Source organism: Mustela nivalis (assembly GCF_964662115.1).
Source record: "Mustela nivalis genome assembly, chromosome: X".
Taxonomy (NCBI): Eukaryota; Metazoa; Chordata; class Mammalia; order Carnivora; family Mustelidae; genus Mustela; species Mustela nivalis.
This window is the reverse complement of record NC_139040.1, coordinates 4,875,437-4,900,085: the sequence shown is the minus strand read 5'-3', so window position 1 is coordinate 4,900,085 and position 24,649 is coordinate 4,875,437. Positions and strand designations below refer to the sequence as shown.

Genomic DNA, 24,649 nt, shown 5'->3' with positions numbered 1-24,649 from the left:
GGGCTCATGGAGTGGGACCATGTAGGAAAGGTTTGGAGGAACTGAGAAAAATCAGAGCCACAGATATATATATAGATATATAGATATATAGATATATATATATATATATATATAGAGAGAGAGAGAGAGAGAGTTAAGAGCCAACATCACTCTGTACCTTCCCGGGCTATGTTTATGTGTACCCCTAAAATCACTTTTTGTCTAAGCCATTTAGAAAATGCATTTTCATTTGAGGCAACTCCAACCCCCCTTGGGGGCAAAAGCCAGTTTTGGGGTTAAAGTAAAAAAGTCAGACATTGGAATGGTGCATGACCCTCCAGTCCACAGGGCACGAAGAGATGCTGGGCATACTTTTGGTCTTTATGTTTCGGTGGAAGTGTGTGAAAAAAATACCTCAAATAACTCCCACAGGGTTCAGGGGAGAGGTGGTAATGATGGAAACAAAGGTTGAGAGACACTCATTTAAAGGAAGATATCTTTGCTAGGCTCATGTCTGTGCCAGACCCAGAGGCCCCCTGTTGTTTGAACCCCTTGGTTTATGGATGGGGAAACTGAGGCCTGGGACCAGGGTAGGACCTGGCCACAAAGTGGCACAATGACCACGTAATCGTCTCTCTGGACTTTTCAGTCTCTCCTTTTGGAAAAAGAGAGGTTTGGTCTAGGAGATCTTTAGGAAGCCTTCCTGCTGTGGGTTTTTGAATGAGAAATCACTTTGAAAAATCAAGTTGTAAAGAATTTCCTCACAAGAAAGGCAGTCAGAGCCAGATTACCTAAGGAAATAATCAGGTGAGGCACGAGAAGGAGGAGATAGTTTACATACACACACATGGGTTTTCATAAAATTGCTTTGAACGTGGTTGAAACCAATATTCTTCCATAACAGCTCACAGTGAGGAAACTGCAGAACATTTATTGTAAAAAGAGTCATTTACAACAGTGGTTCTGTAGGACCTGTAACTCATCATTTTATAGTTGTACTTAATCCTTTTCCAGAAACAGCCTCTCTGCCATTTTGAGAATTGAAACCTTCATAGCTGCAAGAAAATATTTTGATAAAGGTATACAAGAAAATTAAAATAGCTAAATCTGCATTATATTGGTTCTTTTTACATAAAATCTCGTATTAGTGGAATTCTTACATCCAACTATCAAAAAATTGAAAACATTAAATACTGTTATAAAATACTCACTATAAAAGTGTCATATATAGTATTCATTATACATAAAAAAGAAATCAGTATGTCTGAGTCAGTTTAATCATGACCATTATCGGGGCTAAAACCTTTTGCAATAAAATTTTACTAAACTAAAATATTTAGTAGTGCTATATTTTTTGGCTTTTTGACACACTATTTCAGGCCACCATTTACAATGAAAGTGATATGATTCTTGTCAACAGTCACACCGGAAGCTTCACACTTTTCATGACAATAGCATCAATTTGTTACTCCTCCCCTGGGGATGGGGTTGATGTGATCGCATAGACTATATAGGGAAGTTGCCCATGAGTATCATGAAAAGAAGAGTTTCAGGGCAAGCTCTGCCCATAGGATGCTCCAAGGCCCTGTCTAGTCAATTCCCTGGGGGGAGGGGTGCAAAATGGCCCTGGGGTTGAGATCTGCTCCTTTACCTGGGGGAGAAAAGAGACAATATGCTGTTAACAAGTCATCTTCTTGTTTTAGTTTGAGAAATTTGGCAAAGCCGTGAATTACGCCGACGCAGCCTTGTCCTTCACCGAATGTGGCAATGCGATGGAGCGTGACCCTCTAGAAGCCAAGTCTCCCTATACCATGTACTCTGAGACCGTGGAGCTCCTCAGGTTAATGGCCTTTCTGCAGCCATCTTCCTAAGCTCATCTCAGTCGTAATTAGAAGCTGCTATGTTTTTTTAAAACTATCATTTCCTCCTACTAATGGTTTGTCTTATGCATCTTCTTCTTAGAAGTCATCGTAATTAGTTCTTGCCATTTTTTTAATGTCATGGAAATTTATAATTGATGGACACTACTTTTATAAATTATCCCCTTCAGAGGTTGTAACATGAGTGTTATAATTTACAATATTCATAAAATTAAAATGGAAACATAGTGGGTAGAAGTATAATAATTTCACCATTTGGTATTGGCACTTGCTTTTTCAAAGTGCAGTTTTATAATTCAAGGAAGGTGGCGCTATCAAGATTTCTGTTATAAACCAAGTTTTCTCAGAATTTCTGCATTGGTTGTTAAAAAGGAGGAGCCACTGTTCCTACACAAAGTTGGCTTGAGGGCAGCAGGTATGCATGAACTTCCCCTGTGTCTGTAACCTCAAGGAAACAGACAAGGTGGTAGAAGGGGAGGGATAAAAATCAGAAGATGGGAATAGGAACCAGTATATTAACTGCACAGATTATTGGTCTTATTTGCATTTGAAATGAAATTTCCTGGCCTGCCCCTGATCTTGTGGAATAGAATTTGTGAGTAATCAGAAAAATTCCTGGAAGAAGCGGAAAGAGAAGAAATGCCCACTGTTGTATTTTCCAGCAATGTGCAGATATTTGTAAAATAATTGAAAAGCACCATCATTTGCTGGATGGACTAAATAATTGCTTTTGTTTGAGTGAGCAGTTCCTCACCTGATAAGTCCTTTCTATTCGGGTCACCTCTGGCTCGATTAATTGATAATGCCAGGCCTCGCTTTTACTGTTACAAATCGGAGACCCTTGTAATTAAACCTCCAGACAAACATTGGACACACTGAGCATGCATTTTTATCCAGCAAAGTCTTCCAAAAGATCAAAAGAATGCAAAGTATTATTTAAAAAAAAAAAACCAACTGTGCTTCCATAGAATCAGAAAAGGAAGTTCAAGTCACTAAAGTAGGGGGTTTATGAGGAAAGCAGCCTCACCTTGCCAGGCAACCACCTTTGGCTTTCCTCTATTCAGAGAAGCATGTAAGGCATCTATATCTCAGACTTGCTTTCTGCTCTGTGAAAGCCACCACTGCCATTCTGTAGCTTTTAATAGGAAATTGATTTCTCAGTGTATTCGAGGCCACCAGTGATTTTCAAAGATGCACAGGATGAAATTTCTGGCAAAAATTAAAAACCAAGGGGCAACATTAGTGAACAGACACAGAGAAAATTCATGTTCTCTATCCATCCAACATGCAAACTTTTTTTTAAGGCACTTTTTAAATTAGTAAGAAAGTTAAAAAAATACTAATACCTAGTGTTTAGATACACACATGCAGACATGCGCCAAATAATGGTGACCTAGGCCTCACCTTTGCTGGGGGAATGGAACCTGATCATTATAAAATGAGGGAAATTTGGCATTATGGAGGAAAACCTTTACAAATGAGCATTCATATCTTTTCAGCCAGTAATTCAACTTCTGAAAATGTGAATTTCCTGTACTGAAAAAAGTAACTGTGAGAGTAGAGCAAGTTATCTGTATGGTGTTAAGTTTGGCATATATTATAGCACACAATTAGAAGCAAACCAAATAATCAATCACAGAAGAGTAAGTCATTACACTGTAGTACACTCAACAGAATTCTTTGTAGCCAGTGAATATCAGCAATGATGGAGACTATGTAACTGCAGAATTATGTGCACACTACATTTCTGGCCATGAAAAGCATGTTTCTGCCTGTAGACCATGCGGGAAGGGAAATGAGATCCCAGCTGCAGTAGGGTGAAATGATGGGTGTTTCCCATCTCTCTATATTTTTCTTTCTTCTTCATTTTTTTTTTTTAGGAAAACATATGCTTTCTTAAAGATACAAAAGCAGAGCATTGTATTTCATTTCTGGTAAAAATGCAGTGCAAATCTTGGAATAACATTTATTCCCATTAGAAAACACTTCTTTTTCCATTATTATTTACAGGGGAGAATGTATGGACATTCACTTTAGAGTCAATAGTTTGAAACTTTATCTTAATTGTTGATTCCTGAGCAGTTGTAAGAAATGATCAAGGAAGTTCCTCTGGCCCCGTGCCCAGTTTCCCCCAACAGTATCACAAACAAGACAGTGAAATTGACAAAATCCATGGACTTCTTTCAGAGTTTCACATGCACCCCTTCGTGTGCCCTCTGTTTACATTTACAGATTTCACATTTTTTGTAGAGCATGTGTCAGTATATATATGGGAGTGTATATATATATATATATATATATTCATATGTATATGTATATATAAATATACACATATATATATATTTAAGAAAATTTCCGTTGGGAATAAAATGGGCAAAAACAATTTAGGTCTTCTGGTCCCCTGAGGCAACTGAAGTTCCATGAGCCACTCACTTCAAAAGTTGTTGCAATTAGAGGTTAACTAATATGAACATGGGTTTTAGTGGCATAATATGTGGTGGAGAGATTTTTATCACTCTCCGGCAGTATGCTGGCCACAGAGAGAGCCCAGTTTTCTTCCATCAAGCAATTATAGCAGCTCTGAGCCCTGGGAATCTGCAGTAGAAATGTATTTGTGCAAACAAGTGGGACATCACAATGACTTGACATTTCAGTGATCCAGCTGTCAAAGACAGTTTGATTTATTACATAATAAAAATCCTTTCACTTAATATGGCAATAGAAGGGACCCACACCCAGTTCACAAGTCCTTTTGCTGGAAAATATTCTTTCATAGCAGTGGAGCCATAACCAGGAGACAGGGTGCCCGGTCTTAGGGGGCAAAGCCCTGGGGCACCTGGTGTTCTGGGGAGGTTGTTAAAAATGGGGAGTCCATGGTGCAGGCTCTCCATCACCTTCTCATAAATAAGAACGACCCCAGGCTGCCCGCACACTTCCAGCTTCCTTTTGCAATGCTGAACTCAATTACTTATTCCTCCACAGGTTCCTGTGAAATTGCATTAAAGCTCAGACAATGATTTTATGCAATGAATTGATTTTCAAGAGTCTAAACGCCCAGAATGGGATGTGCTCAGCTAGAAGAAAAAAATGAGAACCGTTCCACCTTTGACCACCTCAATGTGGAACAGTAACAATTAAAGAGAATGGAAAGACAAAATATATAAGCATCATAAATTAAAGGCTCTTAGACCGGCAAATGCTATGAAATTGACCTTCCTCTTAAAAAAAAATAAAACCACTTTCTATAGGAATATCTTCAAAACATGAGCCATTAGAAAAGACCTTTTTAACTGTGTCATTGTGGGCTCCCCATTCCTGTGTCAGACAGAGTCATGTATTATTTACCTTGTCAGTCATGAACTCAACTGAGACGGACACCTGTGGCCGCCTATCATCGCAGACCAGTCATGCTGGTTAGCTAGAGTGGTCCTCAGGACGGTCTGTGGCCAGCATGTTTTTTTGCTTGTTTGTTTTTATTTAAATTTCAGTTAGTTAACATACAGTGTTCTATCAGAGGTCCGATACAGTGATTCAGCACCTCCATGCATCCCCCCGTCCTCATCACAACAGGTGCACTCCTTAATCCCTATCACCTGGTTCCCTCTGCTCTCCCCCACCCAAGTCACCATCAGTTTGTTCTCTAGAGTTGAGTCTGTTTCTGAATTTGTCTCCCTTTTTCCTGCCTTTGCTTGTTTGTTTTGTTTCTTCAATTCCACATATGAGTGAGATCATGCGGTATTTGTCCTCCGCTGACTGATCTAGTTCACTTAGCGTGACACACCCTAGTTCCAGCCACATTGTCGCCGATGGTGAGCACTCATTCTTTTTGAGGATTTTGCAACACTATGGTAGTTCCACATCACTGCCCTAGAAGGTGGGATCCACATTTAGCTGACCTCTCCAGAGCTGACTTCTGTGCGCCACTCTTTGGATCATCACGTCACACTTGTTTCCAGGAACTCGTGTTCCTGCCCACCTGACCTACAGTTTCCTCCCACCCCGAGCAAATGCGGCACTAAGGCGTTCAGGTGATGGGAATAGCAATGACCTCTAGACTCTCTGAAGGGTCATGCGGATGGCACTTGAGCTTGTCCTTTCTCTTCAAAGGTATGCGATGAGACTGAAGAACTTTGCAAGCCCCTTGGCTTCGGATGGGGACAAAAAGCTGGCAGTATTATGGTAAGTCTCACAGAGGTTGCGGGAAAGCAACTGAAATGTCACAGAAGGATTTGAAAACTCCAAATAGACTTAAGCTGCTTACCTCAGATCATTATTCTTGTTTTCCATTAAACTATTAAAGGATAACTAATGGATTTCTTCAGTTGCTGACTAAACATTTACTCTCCTAATTTATACCCTTATCAAGATGGGATTTTAATGCTTACCCCTTCTCTTTGAAGCATTTTCCTTTTTTTACTTCTGGCTCTCAGTAACTATAAGGGAGGGAGCACAGCCTGTGAATCAGCATTTTTGTAGCATTAACATAATCCTTTCCTCCTCGCCACAGCTACAGGTGTTTATCACTTCTCTACTTGCGGATGTTCAAGCTGAAGAAGGACCATGCTATGAAGTACTCCAGATCACTGATGGAATATTTTAAGGTAATCCTTATTTTGTACATTTTATAAGTGCCGGGTGGACATAATCACTAATGAGACATGGCAAGCATGTGATTAAATGTCAAGGTTGTTGCTGCAACAGGCTTAGCCACTGACATCCCAGCCAGCCATGGCCCTCCTGCCTCTCTCCCTCGGGGCTCAGCAGAGAGCTCACGTTTGATTTGATTCCTGGGAGAGAAGGTGCAGTAGTGTGATCCCTTGATTACCTTCTGGACTGGCCAAATGACCCTTAACATCTTCCTGGTTGCAGTCAGGGGAATGCATGGTAGGGACACAGCAGGGGACACAGGTTGTGTCCATGGTCATGGCCTGTCTCCTGTGAAGTGAGCAGCCAGCCCAGAAATGTCTTAACAGCGGGATAAGTCGCTGCAGCCACCCTGGGCTCTAGGGGGATAACCATTCCCGTAAGAGCCCTTTAGCCATGGGTAGCCTTGGAGGGCAGTGGTTGCACTTGAAAACTACTGATCAAAATTAATTAATTGATTGATTAATTAAATAATAAAAAAACAAAACAACTGATTGCTCTGGTTACCAAAATAAACTAGCACATGGTCTAGGGAACTGGAGATTTTAATTCACAAGCAAAAAAGGAACGGAAGGAAAGGAAAAAGAAAGAAAAAGAAAAGGAAGGAAAGAAGGAATTTTAACTGCAAAATAATGCCAAAATTTGGGACTGAGCCCAGATAAAAACTGGCCACTGACTGGCTTCATGGTCTCTGAAGCTTTTGCTTCATTTGCAGCACCCCCCCCCCAACTGGTCATGATTTAGATTTGAGAAGGCTCAAGGCTCCTGTTCGTCATGTCTTAAAGGAAAAGGATGATTATTTATTATTATTATTATTATCATTATTATTATTTCTGCCATGTGCATGAGACTGCTTAGCTAAATTGCACCAAAGCAGTTGTCCAAGATGAATTGAACCATGACCCTCACATTGGTCTCCCAAGTGCAGTAAGTGGCACAGGGCATGGTTATAGGAGCACGCCGACTGGACTGGGGGAAAGAGCACATCCACCAACTACTCCCTGGTGTGGCCACAATTCCATGAAGCTGGTACTCATATAGGGGTGATGCATCAAATACAGCAGCTGCCCATAGCCCCCACTACATTTCCGCTCTCCACCTGTGCCACAGAAAGGTGGCTCTCGAACCTGAGTGGGCATCTGGAGGCCCTGGGGAGTTCATGAACTCTGAGTCCGTGATCCCATTCTCAGAGTCCGCTACTGGAGGTCTGGGACAGGGCTGGAGAGCTGACATGTGTAATGAGTTCCTAGGGGCTCCTGCTGCCACTGCTGCTCTTGGGCTTATGCTTAGAGAGCCACAGCTCTAGTATCTGTCCTCTTTGGCCTGTTCTTTGTGATGTTCAGGGCATGGTAAAAGTGCCAAACAGATGTTGAATAACTCACTCTTCTGGCAGCGTGCTGAGCTGCTTTTAGATGAAAAACTGGAGTTTGCAGAACACAACTTAGATGCAGGTCTCCCTCCATGCTCCAGAGAAGTGTTGCCAGTCTGGGCTCCTGAAAATGCCTGACTCTCCCTAGCACCTCATTTGCAAATGGGGCTGGGCCGCAACCCAAGAGGCAGGGAGGAACATAACATTGGTCTTTGCCAGAGAAGGCCAGCCTGAGTCAGGCTGGGGGTTGGGGGGCTAGTCCTGTGCAATTTGGGCTCTGACCCAGTAATGTCATTGTGGTGAGCTGGACCACTGTCCTAATGTGGCGGTGCTGAATGTTCTAAAGGTATGTGGTCCCCTCAAATGCAGGAGGCCCATTTTTGAAACCAGCCCAGTTCCATTCAGAGGGACAAAGGATCCTCGGTGGTCCATGACAATGCACCCCCGGATCAGTGGCATTGCTAAACAGGGATTTGCCTGTCACTCTGCTCAGTCCTGGCCCATTCCTGGGAAGTCAGAAATTACAGCCCACGTTGCATCCCAGGAAAAAGTTTGCCATGGGAGCTAAAGGTGAAAGGCTTGCCAGTACTCTGAAGAGCTTGTTTTGCAGAATAAATTTCAGATGAGGATAATTAAGCCACTTCTTGGAGAACTGAGTCTGATTTCACTGGGCCTTTTAGTATATAAGATCTTTCATCAAGTGACTTGCATGGTCCTGATTGGAGCCCGCTAATTATCCTACCCAGCTATTTTCATCGAGTGTGCGTCGTGGTGTGCTGACGTGCACTTAACATCCCAGCTCTGAGAACAGAACAGGAGGCATCCCGAAACGCTGCAATCAATATTAATGTACTCGAAATCACACTTCCATCTGTTTCTGAATTAATAAAACACAAAATAGATGTCCTTATTTCCCTCTCTCTCTCTTTTTTAGCAAAATGCCTCAAAAGTCGCTCAGATACCGTCTCCCTGGGTAGGCAATGGAAAGTAAGTATCTTACGAAAATTGCTTTTTCAGAAACTCAGCTATTTAAGAGACCCCCCCCAAATATTTTGTATCAACAACTCAGGAGCGAAGGTCAGTCCTAAGACTAGAGTAATTTTTGTGCACACGAAATTCTGGTCCAGTTTCAGCTAAGGGCAAGACAGAAAAGTTTAATGGGATGTAATTCCAAATTTCTTCAACTATTTGATCTTTAAGCCAAATTATGGTCATAAAAATATCTGTTAATGAGATGGCAAGCACCGTGACATTTAAAGGGAGGCAGGGTAAAGTTAACTCCATGGCAGTGATTATTCAATGATTCACTTGGTAATGAAAGACCAATGAAATATTCATTGATACATACTAAGTGCCATTTAATAAAACCAAAGGCATAATAGTGTTGAGAATGTGAAGGCACTTAGTCAGCCAATTATCTGAGCCTTCATGGTGATTTTTATGTTAATACTAAAACACCCTGACCTAAAATACATAAAAGCATCCACTCTACTGCTGATCTAAGGCTCAGCAGAATCCCCCAATTTCTCCTCTGCTCAGAGTTGGAAGAGCACCCACTGGGTTCTGAGGCTGTCCCAAGCTCCCAGGGGGACTCAGGGAGGGGCAGGGCTGGTGGGTGGGGCACAAGGGTCCCTTCCCAACACCGAGTGTGTTCCTCTAGCTCTAAAGGGAAAGAGCTGGACTCCTTGGCATCTGAGGCCCCTGCAAAGAGCCATTCCTGCTAAGAGGAAGATTTGGAAGAGCAGTTCTGTCCCTGTAGTGACCTGGCACAATGCCTGCCCTTCTGTGCTTGAGCATCAGTGTTCCTTCTGATTCCAGTCCCTCCCTCATGACCCCAGGCCCACTTGCCACCACCACTGGGAAGGGAAACTCTGTGACTGCGGACCCAGGGTTTGACAAAGAGCTGCTTTTTCCATTTCTCCTTGTTTCAAAATTCTTACGTCTCTGGTCCATACATTTTCTTCCAGAGTATGATAGTCTCCTTTTGCCACTTTATAAATATCTACAAAGCGAATTCTCCAAGCAGTGGAACAGGAACTCTACTTCGATATCATAAAAACATTCAGAGTGAGGAAAGAGACCCATTAAAAACTCTGCATTATCTCAATTACTGTATTGAAAGGAAGTACCCTTTAAATTGTTGATTAAGTCTTACTTTTATATTGATGAACTAAAGCAAAAGAATGCTTCTCGCTAGAAGTTGAGAAAATAAAAATAACCATTGAAAGGCCCAGGGAAAGCTATTTCTCTGAGCACAGAGTAGAGTGAGGGCAAGTTCAGGTAAGCAGCCATTAAAGGATTTCTGGGATTTTTTTTTTCTTTTAATTCTGAAACGAAAGAACTAGAATGCATCCTAAGCTTGTGAAGTCACATTAAAAGCCTCCTGAAAGGATGTTTTAGGCAGCTTCTGTGTGAAGAAAGCTCACTCCCTTCGGTGGGACAGAAAGATTTTGAATGAAGTAACTCCAGAGGGTCACCCAGGGGTTGCATCCCATTCATTCAGCAAACACCTCAGATGCATTTCCACATGAGAGGCACACCTGACTCCGATAGGATCCCTGTACTCCAGAAGCACACAGTCTAGTGGAGGGAGGTGACAGATGTGTACAAAGGTCTATGGAAGCCCAAGAGAAAACAAGCTTGGTCTTCCCTGGATGGTCACGGAGGGCATCTTCTATACAAACAAGACCATAGCCTGCTTTCCCCAACACATGAGTGTGGCTGGCCCCAACAAGCACCTTCCAGAAGCAGCAACTCCTGACCATGAGGACTGGGGGAGAAAATTGCAAAGAAGCAGTTGTAAGAAGGAGAAGCACAATCTGCTTAGTACTGAACATGGATTGGCAGACTTTTTCTGAGGCTTAGATGTAATATCTGAGCACCATGTTTGGCACATAGTAACTTTACCATTTGAGCTGGAAAGCATACACTGTCCCATACACTTCGCCTGGGGCACTTATTCTAGCTTGTCAGAAACTTAAGGGTCTTCTCCCCTACTAGACCATTTGTTCTTCCTAATAAGGGGCTATTCATTATTTCATTTACCACCTATTTGCTGAGTGTGTACTATGGATGAGACACTCTGCCAGGCACTTGACAGGCACTTGACATCCCATCCTTGTGCTATATGTTGTGCTCCTACCCTCTCCAGAGCCTCTTCTATGTAGTGGATACTAAATAATGACAGAGGGATGGTTGGAAGCCAGTTCATTCATTTATTTAACTAACATTCATTAAGTACATAGTATGTGCACCAGGCACTGTTCTAGATTCTGGGCATAGACATAGACAAAAATCCCTGCCCTCCTTGAGGTCACCTTCTGTTAGAAGAAACAGAAAAAACTATGTTTTTTGCTAAATGGTGGTAAAGGTCATAGAACAAATGGAAACCAGGAAGGGAGATAGAAAGGTTGTCTGGGGATTGTGTGGGGAGCAGGACGCCCATCTTGAATTGGAATGTTAGAGAAGGATGGTGGAGAATAATCCATATAGATACCTAGGAGAAGTGCATTCCAAGCAGGACAACAACCATCTTCCAAAGTGGGGTGTGCCTAATGAGTCTGATGAACAGCAAGGGGGTGAGTGTGGCTAAGGAATGGATTGGACCAGTGTGCTAATGGTGAAAGCAGTGGGAAGTGTGTGCCTGTGTGTACACCCTCATTTGCATGTGTCCTGAAAGTTTGAAAAGAAAGGCAAGATCTACAAGTAGACCCCAGAAAGAAAACAGGACAAGGAACTCCAAGCTGTGTGGAAAGCCAGGTAGGAGTTCGAGGCCCCCCGAGATGAGCGTTGCATTGTGCCCTTGTAACCAGAGTCACAGCCTTCCTTAGGCAGGTTGGAATTCTTTCTTTCATCAGTACAATGTGGCCTGCAGATACACTCATCAGGAAGTCACTCCTAGAGCCTCATGGAAGATCCACCATGACCAGAAGCAAACTCGTGCCCTAGCTTCCCTTGCATCTGCTACTGATTGTTTACAAAAAAGTGGGCAATAAGAGGCAAAGAAAACCCTTCAATGAGCATTTTGATGTTGTAAGCTCAAAAGACACTTTCAAAGATGTACAAAGTAAGAAGAGGTGGTGTGTTTCCCTTTGTGACTTCTGGACATGATTGGAAATCATCAAATCCACCCTTTTCTTTCAGTCAAGGAAAGGCTCAGCAAGGGGAAGGAAGGGACATGCCTGGAGAACACAGAAATTCTGGGCAGAGCCAGGGTTAGAATACAAGTATCCTGGGATTCCAGTACATTCTGTTCCCAGAATGACATGCTCCCCCTTTCAGCATTTGAGACACCTAACAGCTTTGTGAATTTTCTCCAGAGATTACAAATGAAGACATACCCACTTCTTGCCTTAATTTGGCATCGAAGAATTAATGACCACTACTTAGAGAAAAGAAAATAGCATTTGTAAGCAACCACAACAAAGAAATCCAGCATTCACTGCCGTGTGTGTGTGTGTGTGTGTGTGTGTTTTGGGGTGGCTTTTTTTTTTTTTTGATCATTAGTTAACCCTTTTGTGCTTAGGCTCTTTAGCTTAGAAAGGAGCCACTCCACCCCTGCCTTGAGAATAAATCTTTCCACCAAGAAGTGTCAGAAGGTCTCAGAAATTAGAAATAGAGCACCAAACTTTCCCACCCTCTCACAGACAAGTGCAGAGTGAGTTTGAGGATCCCCTTTCCCCCTCATACTATAATATACCAGAAGATATGCTCTGTTTCCAGAAATGGACCAGAGCACTCACAGGGCCTGGCACAACTTGCATGAGTCTTGAGCCAAGCATATCTGTTTGAGTTGCCCCTGACTTGAGTTAGCAGCAATGGTTGGCCTCAACCATTGCCTCAAATCCTGTGTGCATGGTACCTGTCAGGGTGCATGTCCACTCTGTGAGCACAGATCGGCTCCGAGGAACACAGACAGCCACCCGGGGAACCTAGAGTTGCCAGCAGCTCCAGCTAGGAATGGTGAGGGAGAGTGAGAAGATGCCTTGATGATCTATCTGCTTGTTGTGCTTGGAGGAAGGAAAAGGAGTCCCAAACACAAATTTCCTCGTTTCTTCCACTCCCCCTCAAATGTTCTACTGTAACAAAGTGGTACATTGGGACACCACAGGGCAGTCCTTGGAAGTCTCCATGAAGGAGGATAGGAAGGCTGGGGGAGGGGCATAGAGTTTGCTCACAGCCATAGGAAGCAACCCTGGCCTTCCCTGCTCTGTGTGGACTGCGGGGGACTCCTTGTTGCTGATGTTAAGGAACTGAACCAAAATCTATATCCAGACATTGGATCTGCCCAAAGTAGGACCTGCAGAGACTTCCCTTCATGAACAGCGCGCAGGTGAATGGTCAGCAATTAACAGCCATCTCTGTAGCATGTCTTTGAGAATCTTGAAGAGATATTCAGAATCTTATTTTTTCCGGCTTCCCTAATACTTCTCCTTCTCCCCAATAGCCTCCTTGGGGGGCTTTCAAGAATTGCACTTTGTTTATTGTGGTGACTGTATTTGGAGCAAATTGTCATTGCGGTTTCCACAAAACACTTTGTTAATGGCCCAGTATTGCACATCAGGACTTTCCTTGCTGCCAGTAGCCATTTTGGAAACAGGTAGAGAAATCATCACAGCTCTGAGTGGCGTCTTTCTCTGAAACATCACAACACTTGTTATATATATTCAAAATAAGAGCTACATGTGTGGAGAGAATGAATGCCAGCAAAACATTCACCCAGCTCCCCCTGCTATCTTAAAACAAAAGAATCAGTGTGGATGGAGTCACTTGGGGTTTTCAGAGGCAGTGAGACATCGGTGTTCAACTGAGTTAGAAAAAGAGAAGCATGGCTCATTCTAGAGCTTGGCCCTGTAGTCCTGCGTGGGTTGGTCAGACAAGGCCCGAATGCAGTGATAAATAAGCTGTTTCTACTCTGGGGCTTCTAGAGAAAACGAACGTGTTGGCAGAAGCCACAGAATGTCCTCTGAAAGCAAGCTTCACTGAAGCTGGGCTTCATATATGCTCACCACCCTAAACCTCATGTGCCAGTGACCTTCTCCTGAGGTCTCAGCATAGGAGGGAGTCCTCGAGGCTGCGATCACTCTTTGCGACCAGCCTCACCAGGTTGTCTCTTCCCCTTCCCCCAGGAACACTCCATCCCCGGTGTCTCTCAACAATGTCTCTCCCATTAACGCAATGGGCAGCTGTAACAACGGCCCGGTCACCATTCCCCAGCGCATTCACCACATGGCCGCCAGCCATGTCAACATCACCAGCAATGTGTTACGGGGCTACGAACACTGGGACATGGCCGACAAACTGACAAGAGAGAACAAAGGTATGCTTACCCCCTCCGCCCACGCTCATTAGCCATAGTAGGGTTAACGGTGCATAGATGCACTTGAGTTTTCCATGGTGCCTTATCTTCCCATCTCTCTGATTTCCAGGGTGTAGAGGAAAGAGAGGTTAACTCAGGGAGGACACAGTAACCAATTTTTTTTTTTTTTTCTGAGAGAGTGAACAAAGCCTGGGATTTTTTTTTTTTTCTCCTTCAAAGCTTAAACTAATCTGAGCTGTGAATGTTGGCAAACAACCATTTCAGATTTGCCATCCATGGTAAGGATGGGCAACGAGAAACAGAGGTGAAGGAAAAAAAGAATGATTTGCAAATTAATTAAGATCCCGTTGGCCTCTGTGTGTCAAATTTAATTTTGGGGGGTTTTTTGTTTTGTTTTGGTTTTGGTTTTTGGTTTTTGGTTTTTTTCTTTTTTTGGAGAGTTGAAGTTGAACTGAGGGCCTACCACTTTCATTACAACTGTCGGCTCCAATGAGCACATGGTAATACAGCTTGTATTCAGAAGCAAAGGCCAAAGCTCAGCAGGTATTTTTCACACACTGACAGCTGGGATGAAGGATCAGGGTCCTGTTCATGGTAACATATGGTTCTTTGCTACAGAACCAATGCAGGGAGGACCCTGCTTCATCAGAGAGTGAGTCAGTGGTCTCTGGCAACTCCTGCCTCCATCTTGTGACCGTGGCTATTGCCTGGGTTCACAGAGAAGCCTCACTATGCTCATGAAGGAGGGATGCATGAACAGACTACAGTCTTGCCCTGGCCATTCATTCGGCTTGGCTGATTCTGGCAAAGAGGGGCCCAGCAGTTTAGAGGAGCAGAACTGTCTGGCCACGATAGGGATAGAGGAGGCAGCCAATGATAGGGCAAATAGTACAGTATGTGGCATGCAGAAATTGTGGCCTGATTTCTTCCCAGTTACGAGTGTAACTGATATGTGCACATGACCCCAGGGGTCAGTGTAAGTTTATAGCCAGGCTGTGGGTTGAAGTCTCAGGTGATGGAATGTGCTCTGATAGCCACAGAATCCTGGAATCATATAGATATGTAATAATATGGAGTAAGAAAATAAATATTTGCTGGTAGCTGGGAAGGGTGCTGATTTCGAAGCCTGATCATTTAAGTTGGAATCCTGTGTGGGTCATGCAGTGCTGGGCAACCTCAAGCAAATTACTTAAATCTCTGAGCCGCTTCCTAGCTTCCATTTCTGTAATGGATATAGGAATGTATGTTGCCTCATTTGTCTCTGTTTTGTAGATAAGTGAGGTGAGATTAAGAAACTAACCTGTGACATCACAGCTCTTAATGTTAGAAGCCGGAATTGAATCTAGAAGTCTAAACCACTAGCTACACTGCCCATTTGGAGAGCGAGATTCATAAGAGAACTTCACTGAGCTCCTGCCCTCAGTTACCTGAGTGATGGGCAATTCTTCCCTTCTCTACTTCTCTAAGCTTCTGAAAATCCAAGGACAACTGGCCCAGATGGCCAGGTCCATCCAAAAGTTCTAGAATTGCACGTGAAAGCATAAGCATCTTAAGACTTGCCTAGCTTGTGGGCCTCCACTCTCCTCTTTTATTTTGTATTGGTAACTGGAGGGCAGTTCAATATTTATGGATTTCCATCATGATTGCATCCATTTTCAAAATCTGTTAAGGTAATTCCTTCAAAATTAACCACAGAACTTTCCAGGAGCCATGTGCTGGCTGTGCTGATATCCAAGGGAAAAGGAGCTAATCTTATCTTTAGCACAGTGTGTCAGGAGTTGTTAAGTTCCCCACCTGATAATCAGAACAGCTCTGCAGTCTGCTTACAGTCAGAGAGACTTCCCCATCTGTCTGGTCCACCTGGAGCTGGGAACGGCAGAGCTTCCCTCTGGACTGGGGACAACCATGTCCTTGCACTCCCCCACCCTGCTCCATACCTGCACACCTGTGCAGCTTCAGGCAGAGGACTCTGGACCTAAAGTCAGCCAATGAGGGTAAGGCTGCCCCCTGGCCTTTCGTCTAGAAGCCTGATCCCCTACCTCCCCAGCTTCTTACTCAAAGCTACTCTTTAGAAGTGTGATCTGGGGATGACTGGGTGGCTCAGTCGTTAGGCGTTGGCCTTCAGCTCAGGTCATGATTCCAGGGACCTGGGATCGAGTCCCACATGGGACTCCCTTCTCAGTGAAGAGCCTGCTTCTCCCCCTGCCTCTCCTTCCCGCTTATGATTTCTCCCTCTCTCTCTTATGCTCTCTCTTTCAAATAAATTAATAAAATCTTTAGACAAATAAAAATTAAATAAAAAATGTTTAAAATTTAAATATTTTTTTAAAAATGGCGACCTGGATATCTAGTTAGGAATGCCACAGCAGGTTGTGCACAGAACACCCAGGGGGGCATCCTGGCTCACGGGCGGCTCACATTCATTCAGCAGCACCTAGGTCCTTTAGCATTCCCCTTAATATTGGGTCACATAAGAAAATATTTCAGGTGCCAAAAATAATTTACTCCTTTATCAGCAGAAATGACTTTTATTGCATAGTACAGGTTTAAAAGTATCACATAATCAAATGAAGTCAATACCTAGAGAAGGAGCCCATATGTTATACATAACGTGAAGAATCAGTGCACTGTTTCTGGCAATACCATCTGCGGGTCAATCAAGCACATGGAACATCCCAGCCCCTTTAAGGTAGACTTCAGTACACACCATCCCCACTGCTGCCAGATTCCTCACCACAAACTGGAACAGGCAGGATGTCCTCACAGTTAGGGCTCCCTCCTCTGTTGAGAGCTGACAAAGAGGACACCCAAGAGTCCTCCCATAACCAAGATCAACACAATGGTGGACAAATAAATGCAGATATGAAAAGGGGATGCCTAGATACTTTTCTAGACATCACATAGTCTTTTCCACATACCCCGTCCCCAATCCAAAGCAGACTGTCCCAAACCCCAGCCCCAGTGGTTAGCAATGTGGCCTCAGCACTGCCTCTTCTCCAGATCAGCTAGAGGGGAATCAGCCTGAGTAGCCTTTTCATCCATGTCCTTCACAGCAAGGAAGGAGTTGTTCACGACAGATATTTGCAGGTCATTTCCCTTCCCTAAAGGAATTGGTAATAAGACTTACTGAATCAGATGTCTTCTAGATGTTTATTTAGCATTAGCTGCTGATAGCTGTAGTTGCTGTCCAGGTTCACTGGCTATGTCTGCAACATGCCAAGAAAAATCCATAAACTCAGTTCATTTAGACAAAGGGAAAAGAGAATACTTTCAATTCAGTAACACATACAATGGCAAATGGCCCAATGTCCTATTGACCATGGCTCCCTACCATTTTGTGTATCTGAAAGTCTTTCTAAATATTAATTTGTAATATCTAAAAATACAAATTCTCTATGTAATGTTAAAATATATTTAAATATATTTTATTTTAGGTATGTAATTTATGTGTATATTTTAAAATATATGTGTTATACTTCTTTATTATATGAACATAGATGATACATTTTTAGATATAATGTTGTGATGTGTGTGTGCATGCATGCACACACAGACCTCACAAACCTCCACAGGATTATAATATACTTATAGAATCCACTATTGGAAAGAATATATAGTGATTTGCAAAAACTTACTATGAATCAACAAATTTAAATTGATTTGTGGTTTGTGAATCACAGTAACACAAACATTAATTATGCTGCAGAATTTTTGGATCTACGTAAAGATTAAAATAATTATGCCTCCTATACATATGGAGATTTGGTCCCCTAGAATCAATAATGAAAATTTTCCCAATGTCCACGTGGTTGTGTTATCATGTAAAGGCAGCTGAAGCAATCTGGCATGTATTTCTGTGATGATATTCAAAGGCCCGACCAAGGTCTGCTCTGATTTTCAGAATTCTTCGGCGATCTGGACACACTGATGGGGCCCCTGACCCAGCACAGCAGCATGACCAACCTCGTTCGCTACGTTCGCCAAGGACTGTGTTGGCTGCGCATCGATGCCCATTTGTTGTAGTGGGGGCCCCCATCTCCAGCATCACCACCCTTCACTCTACCTCTACCAGAGCACCAATGGTCACTGGTGGAACTCCACTCACTTGGGAAAGTTCCCTCTTTGCTTATGTTTGTTTTTACCCTTCTTTTGATATCTGTGAAAAACAGAAGTTATTGTAAGTGGACACTACAACTTGAGAGCAGTATGTTTTATTACTTAGTCATTTTTCAGTATTTTATATGCATTTCTCAGATCCCACCATCCTTTTGTGCTTGATACAATGATACAGTCCCTACAATATTGTTGTAAGCCCACACTACCCAAAACAAAAAATGAAAAGTACTTGTGATGATAACACGTTCCTGAGAAATGAAATGAAATGCCATATATATATATGTATATATATATACATATATATATATATATATATATATTCAAAGGACCTACAAAGATTCAAATTGTCCACAATAGCTATTCCCCAAACTGTACTCTTATGTCCAGAAAAAAAAATGTATTTCAGAATCCATTGTTAAAATTTTGTGGTTCCCACAGACTCAGTATCCAGGTGAGAATTTTTATTGTCAACCCACTGGTTAGATGTTGTAGCCACATCATAAAATCAAGAGTATTAAGAAAATAAACAAGCATAGCAATGCCACTCTCAAACCAATACTACATACAACCAGAGGACTTTCTTGCTGGCATCCCTTCTCTGATGCCCTATTTTTAAAATGTTAATGAGATGAAGTGGCAACATTTATTTTGACAACTTTAAGGCATCAGCTGGCATTAAATATTTTTTAACTCCCTGATCTGAAGCACAAATCCTCACCTGGGATTCTCTTTGTGTAAAGCTCTCCTTCTGAGGGGCAGTTAAATGGGTGTACACCCTAGGAGCCAAAATACTGCACTCCAGTTTTAGAGATGAGAGATTAGAAGTCTGGAAATGTCCAAGGAACTCATACCTCTGCCTCTTTTGCAGCTGGTAGGCAGGTCCATTGCTGGAAGGATATTTTTATTGTATTTTGCTCAAATCTCAGAAAACAAATTCAAGTTATCACTACCTAGGAGTTAAAATATACAGTTTGCTTCTAATTATAATCCACATTTTCTAGTTCACAATGTTTCTCCTTCTCCTCCTCCCCCTCCTCCTCCTCCTCTTCTTCCTCCTCCTCCTCTTCCTCCTCCCCCTCCTCCTCCTCCAACTACTACCCTCCTCCTCCTCCTCCCTTTTCTTCTTCTTCTCCTTCTCCTCCTCCTCCTCCTCCTTCTACTTCTTCCTCCTCCTCCTCCTCCTCCTCTTCTTCTTCTTCTTCCTCCTCCTCCTCCTCCTCCCCTCCCCCTCCTCTTCTTCCCCTTCTTCTTCTTCTTCCTCTTCTTCTTCTTCTTATTATTATTATTATCATCATCATCATCCTACTTCCTCGCTTTCTTCTTCTTCTTCTTCTTCTTCTATTTCTTCTCCTCCTTCCCCTCCTCCTTCTCCTCCTCCTCCTCCTCCTCCTCCTTCTTCTTCTCCTCCTTCTTCTTCTTCTTTCTCTTTTCTTTGATATTTCTTTGCCTCTTGGGGGGCTCATTAACTTTTGACTGAATACTGAAATCAGTGATGTTATTCCAGTCTATATTAGCATGAATCATTTCCATGAACATTCCAGGGAAAACCCCAAGCTCTCTAAGTAGTGGCTAACCCTTTAACTAAAAATAATTCTTGAGGTAACACTTCACTCTAGGGTGATTTGAAAGAGCCCTGAAGATTGGGAACAGCTCACCTAATTTGGAGATATTTCCACATCATTTGTAACTATTGTCACCCTTTTTGATCCTCCACATTCATTTTATGTCCCCAAACATCACCATGTAAATATCATCTTTGGTGTTCCATCTCACCAGAAGAATCCCCCACCTGTAGTCAACACTTGTCATACATTAGTTCTTTATGATTACCTGCTGGTATATGATTCCATGTCACCTTGATTCTGTTGAGTTTATTGAATTCTGTTCACTGAGTGATGACCAGACAAATAATAGACATATGCACATGAAAGGTGCAAACTTGTGTGATTCTCAAAGCCAGTCATGCAACTCTGTGATAGGAACAGCAAGGGATCACCCTGCACTCTCATTGTTGAGGTTAGATACATTCCCAGTTGCAAAAGTGCCAGACTCGAGCTCCGCTCTGGTCATCTTTGAGTTCAAGACCCTTTGTTTTATAATGAAGTTGTGGAAGTTGTACTCCAACAGCTGAGGCCATGTGGTCAGGTGACACAGCAGCTGAACCTAGCACTATCTATGCTCCCGGTGTGGTTGAGCTTTATATTCGCAGTCTTTGCAACAACACACACACATGCAGATGTGCATACAGACAAATCAAACTGGAGAGAATCTTCTCTGAGCCTCTTAAAGGGGGAAAATGGTAATATGAAAGACTCCAAACACCTAAGGTGTGTGTCACATATAAAAATGAAGCTGATGGCTTTGTAGTGACTCAAGTTCTCTCTTCACATTTCCATGGCTTACCAGGTAGAGCACCTGACTATTACTGCATAATGAAGCCCACTGGCTTGACTTGTAAATTCAATCTAAACCATGATCCTAGACCATCACGGATTTAGGGGTAGATTCTTGAAATTCAGTCTCCAGAAACTAGACACTTACATGTTAGGGGCAGTTTCCAAAGGAAACCAGCATCTTGCTTCGTGAATGAAAGGCCCATAGCTCTAGTTTCAGCGAGTCCTTTTATCTACTTTACATACAACAGGGAGGCATCAGAGAATCCTGCTACCTGATGTCACCTCCAGTGGCTGACCATACAGTGTGTGCCAAATCAGCAGCACGATGATCACATCTGACAATTGAATCCAGGATCATCACCTGATTATTTAGCAGATTCATTTGTAAAGCAGCCTAGAAGCCAATAAAACATAGAGGAGGAATGGCCTTCTTTTCCCCGGAGATGAGACAGTCTTTGGTTTCACACTTAAGGATTGTTGCTATTTTCTAGGCACTGTATCTATCACATTGTGAATGGTGATGTGTGTCATAGGTGTGTGCCTATGTGAGGGATGGAGATATTTTGCCAAGTAAATCTCTTCAGTGTACCAGTTTGTGGGAGGGAGGGAGGATGTGTGGATGGCAGTGAGAGATCCTGCCTGGAGACCTTGACGGAGGCTTGGTGAGACACATCTCAATGAGCACACAGAGATGGGGAATGGACAGAGTAATGGGAAGCTCCAGCTGAGCAAGTACACAGAAGGATGGCAGCCACCACTATGCCTTCCTTTGTCACCCAAGCTCCAAACACAGAGAGTTTGACAAGTTCGTGTTAGGATGTTGGCTGGGCTTTGTATTTTTAATTAACTTTGGATTTTTTAGTGGTTTTGTCATATTACTGTCTGAGTTTGGTAGGTAGAATTAATTTGAAAAGAGTATACTAGTGTGGTCCTCGGGGTATAATTTAGCCGTAAGCATGTTGTTAGCCAGCCTGTAGACTGTTAATTACTTAATAATCTCATTGGGAAAATACTTGTAGTTTTATATTTGGATGACATAATTGGGAAAGCAGATTAGCTGCTGCTAACTTTTAAAAGACTTGAGGCTGACATAAAAAATTTCAAATCTTCAGTCAATAACCAAGTTGCTAAATTGGAAACCATTGCTAAAATGTGTTTCGTTGAGTTTCCAAACGTACGGATTTGCATTTGGAGATTGCGCCGCTAAATGCATTGGAAAGATACTTGCTCTGTCATATCTTTCCCAAAGCTGTCTGATTTGGAGTTCATTTTATTCAAGTTTGCATCCTGGAGGTTGAAGTTGGAGTATGAAGTTGGAAAGCTTTTTTGAAGGCAGAATCAATTGAGCTGTGAGGGCTTCCCCTTCACATACTTCTCAACAGACTTGAAAACATTCACCTGCGTGAGCTGGCAGGTGCAAGAACCAAACTGGATCACTGGGTAGGACTACTCAGTTAAGGCAAATGAACTGCTTGCTTAGAGAAGCATCACTATCCCCATTGAGAAACTGTGTGGCGAGACAGTGTAGCTACACAATATCAAATGAATGGGTTGATTAAGTGCCCCCCAAATCAATTCTGTGGGGGTCAGCTGTTGAGCCAGTTGTCACTGCTCCGTTACGCAACTGGCAAACTAAACTCCTCTTCGTCGTTATGACTGTTGTTGTTGTTGCTATTGTTGTTGTTGTTGTTGTTGTTGTTGTGTCGTTGTTTGTCATTTCCACCCGCACAGCCTTATTCTCATAATTAAACCCTGATTCATTTTCTCTTTGGTGTTAGCAAACTCCAACAGCAGAGATGGCATCTGTGTATTGATAACTGGCATTTACCCTGGCAGGAGGCTAATCGGATAGGCTGGTCTCAGACGTTAATCCTACCATCTGATATTTTCAGGGGAAAAAAAGTAATTCCCTTTCCATTCTCCTCCTTGCAAATCTAGAAGCCCTCTTTACCAAGAGCATCACATTTTCCTCTGTAATCCATCAACTCAAAGAAAATTGCATTGTGGGGAGGGCGGAGGGGTATGGGGTGGTTGGGGGGGGTGGAGGGTAGGGAAGTCCTTCCAAGCCAGGCTGCAGTTCTTGCCCCGTTCTGCTTCTGACATGAGATGTTAATGAATCATTCATTCATCAGGCCCACATTGGATTAGGGGACACTGAACTGCTTTTCCAATCCATGATCAATCATCGTTCTTCTAAGAGATTGGAGCTTTGCTGTTTCATTAACTGTGCAGTGTAGACTAATGGTGTTTAATAAAAATCATTCAAAATTTCAAACTCTTTGCCAGTGACCTTTTTGCTTTGTCTTAGACTTTGAGGAGGGAAGGGGGAAGCAAAGGAAGCCTGCTCCCAGGCGCCTGGCAGCATGCTGCGGTGGCGAACCCAGTGGCCGCCAGCACTTGCTGGTAAGTGGTGGCAGCGTGCAGACCAGCTGAGGGAAACCTGCGAAGAATGCCACAGTGGATGCTTCCAGCTGGAGGTAGCTTGTTTTTACTGAGGGACTTATTATTCTCCAGCCTGTGCAGCAGGAAGCCAGCTGCCATATTCACAGCTTAATAAGAACTATAAATGCTTTACCGACTTGGTTTCGGCCCACACCCCTCATGGGGCTACCAAATAGGAGAAGTATCTCTAAGAGGAAAACCCGGGAGTGACAGCGGTAGCCCGATACACTCCAGGTGCTTCAGCCTTCTGTGAACTCGGAGGCAGAGGACCTCCAGGCAGGAGGCAGAATTGGAGAGACCCCCAAACAGGCTGAGTTGGTGCTGCATTGCCCGGATTGAGCTTCTCCTTTGGTCAGTCTGGCATGCAACCAGTGGGGTACTGGTAAAATGTTTAATAGCCAGCTCTCTAAGAATATAAAGCTCCTGACTTACTTGTAGGGTTTGCCAATTTCCATAGTGTAAATCTCCCCACCATGGCTGATGTCAAGCCACTGACTATGATGTCACAGTTCACAGAGTTGGGAAGAGATGTACACAAAGTTGGGAGTCCAAGCAAGACAACTCCAACACACTGCCAAAGGCAGCCATCCAAGGAGGGTTCTGATTTCACATTTATTTTCACAGTGACACACACTTGCAAGCACACAGCTGTGCACACATGCATACACTTGTGTGACAAGCTGTTTCATCACTTTCAAATGTGAATTGATCCTCTATGATGTAGGTAGTTTGTGATTTGGTGCAAGATGTATGGATTTTAAGCAGGAGAGCTAAGAATGGCCTCTTGAGACCAAAGCACAAACAAATGGGAGTGGAAGTAGGGGGGTCATCACATCTCAAAGGAAAAACAGCCGTGAGATCAGCTCTTAGAAAACCCACATAGTTGGTTGAAAATAGGATTGGTGAGTGTTCTTTTATCATTATTATTTTGTAAATGTCCAACTGGCATTTTTTTTCCAACTGGTATTTCTAACTTGTAAATGTAACTTGGATAAATTATTTACTCTTCATCCTTCTGATGACAACCTCTGTGTAGTTAGGAAACATTAGGGCCTCTATGGAGAATAGAACAAACCAAAATTCATTGCGTTTTCTTGTGATATGGAAACTCAGTACTTCTCCCACCTCCTTCTTGCTGTTCAGAAGATTTTTATTTTAGTTGTTAGGGATCAAAGTTACGTGTTCAACATGTGTTTTTAGTTAAAAGTGTCTACTTACTGTCCTAGCTCTGAATTCAAACCAGAATGTCTCCCGTATCAATTACATGACTAATACTCAGAACTGATCATCCAAACCAAAATAATTCCCTTTTCTACTCAATATAAGGAAAACCAGAGTCACTAACAAGAAGGCATAAATCTCAGTATACTTTTTCAAGAGAGTGAGGTTTTCATTAAACACACACACACACACACACACACACACACACACACGTGCGCACACATGCGCAACTTCTTTTCCTAAGCCTCCTCATCGTAAATAATCCTGAGAGTAGAATAGAAAG

General features: G+C 42.9%; 1 protein-coding gene across 4 annotated transcripts in view; it reads left to right on the top strand.

Annotated features, from left to right (window-relative positions):
- AFF2 (ALF transcription elongation factor 2) overlaps positions 1–18,550 on the top strand; it is a 462,610-nt gene extending 444,060 nt beyond the window's left edge. For all 4 annotated transcript variants that reach the window (XM_082716439.1, XM_082716438.1, XM_082716436.1 and 1 more), the window contains 6 exons: positions 1,683–1,819; positions 5,967–6,038; positions 6,367–6,460; positions 8,807–8,859; positions 14,001–14,191; positions 18,093–18,550. In XM_082716439.1, coding sequence (XP_082572565.1) covers positions 1,683–1,819; positions 5,967–6,038; positions 6,367–6,460; positions 8,807–8,859; positions 14,001–14,191; positions 18,093–18,214 — 669 coding nt within the window. In that variant the 3' untranslated portion in view covers positions 18,215–18,550. The remainder of the gene's footprint in view (positions 1–1,682; positions 1,820–5,966; positions 6,039–6,366; positions 6,461–8,806; positions 8,860–14,000; positions 14,192–18,092) is intronic.
- The last annotated feature ends 6,099 nt before the right edge of the window (positions 18,551–24,649 follow it).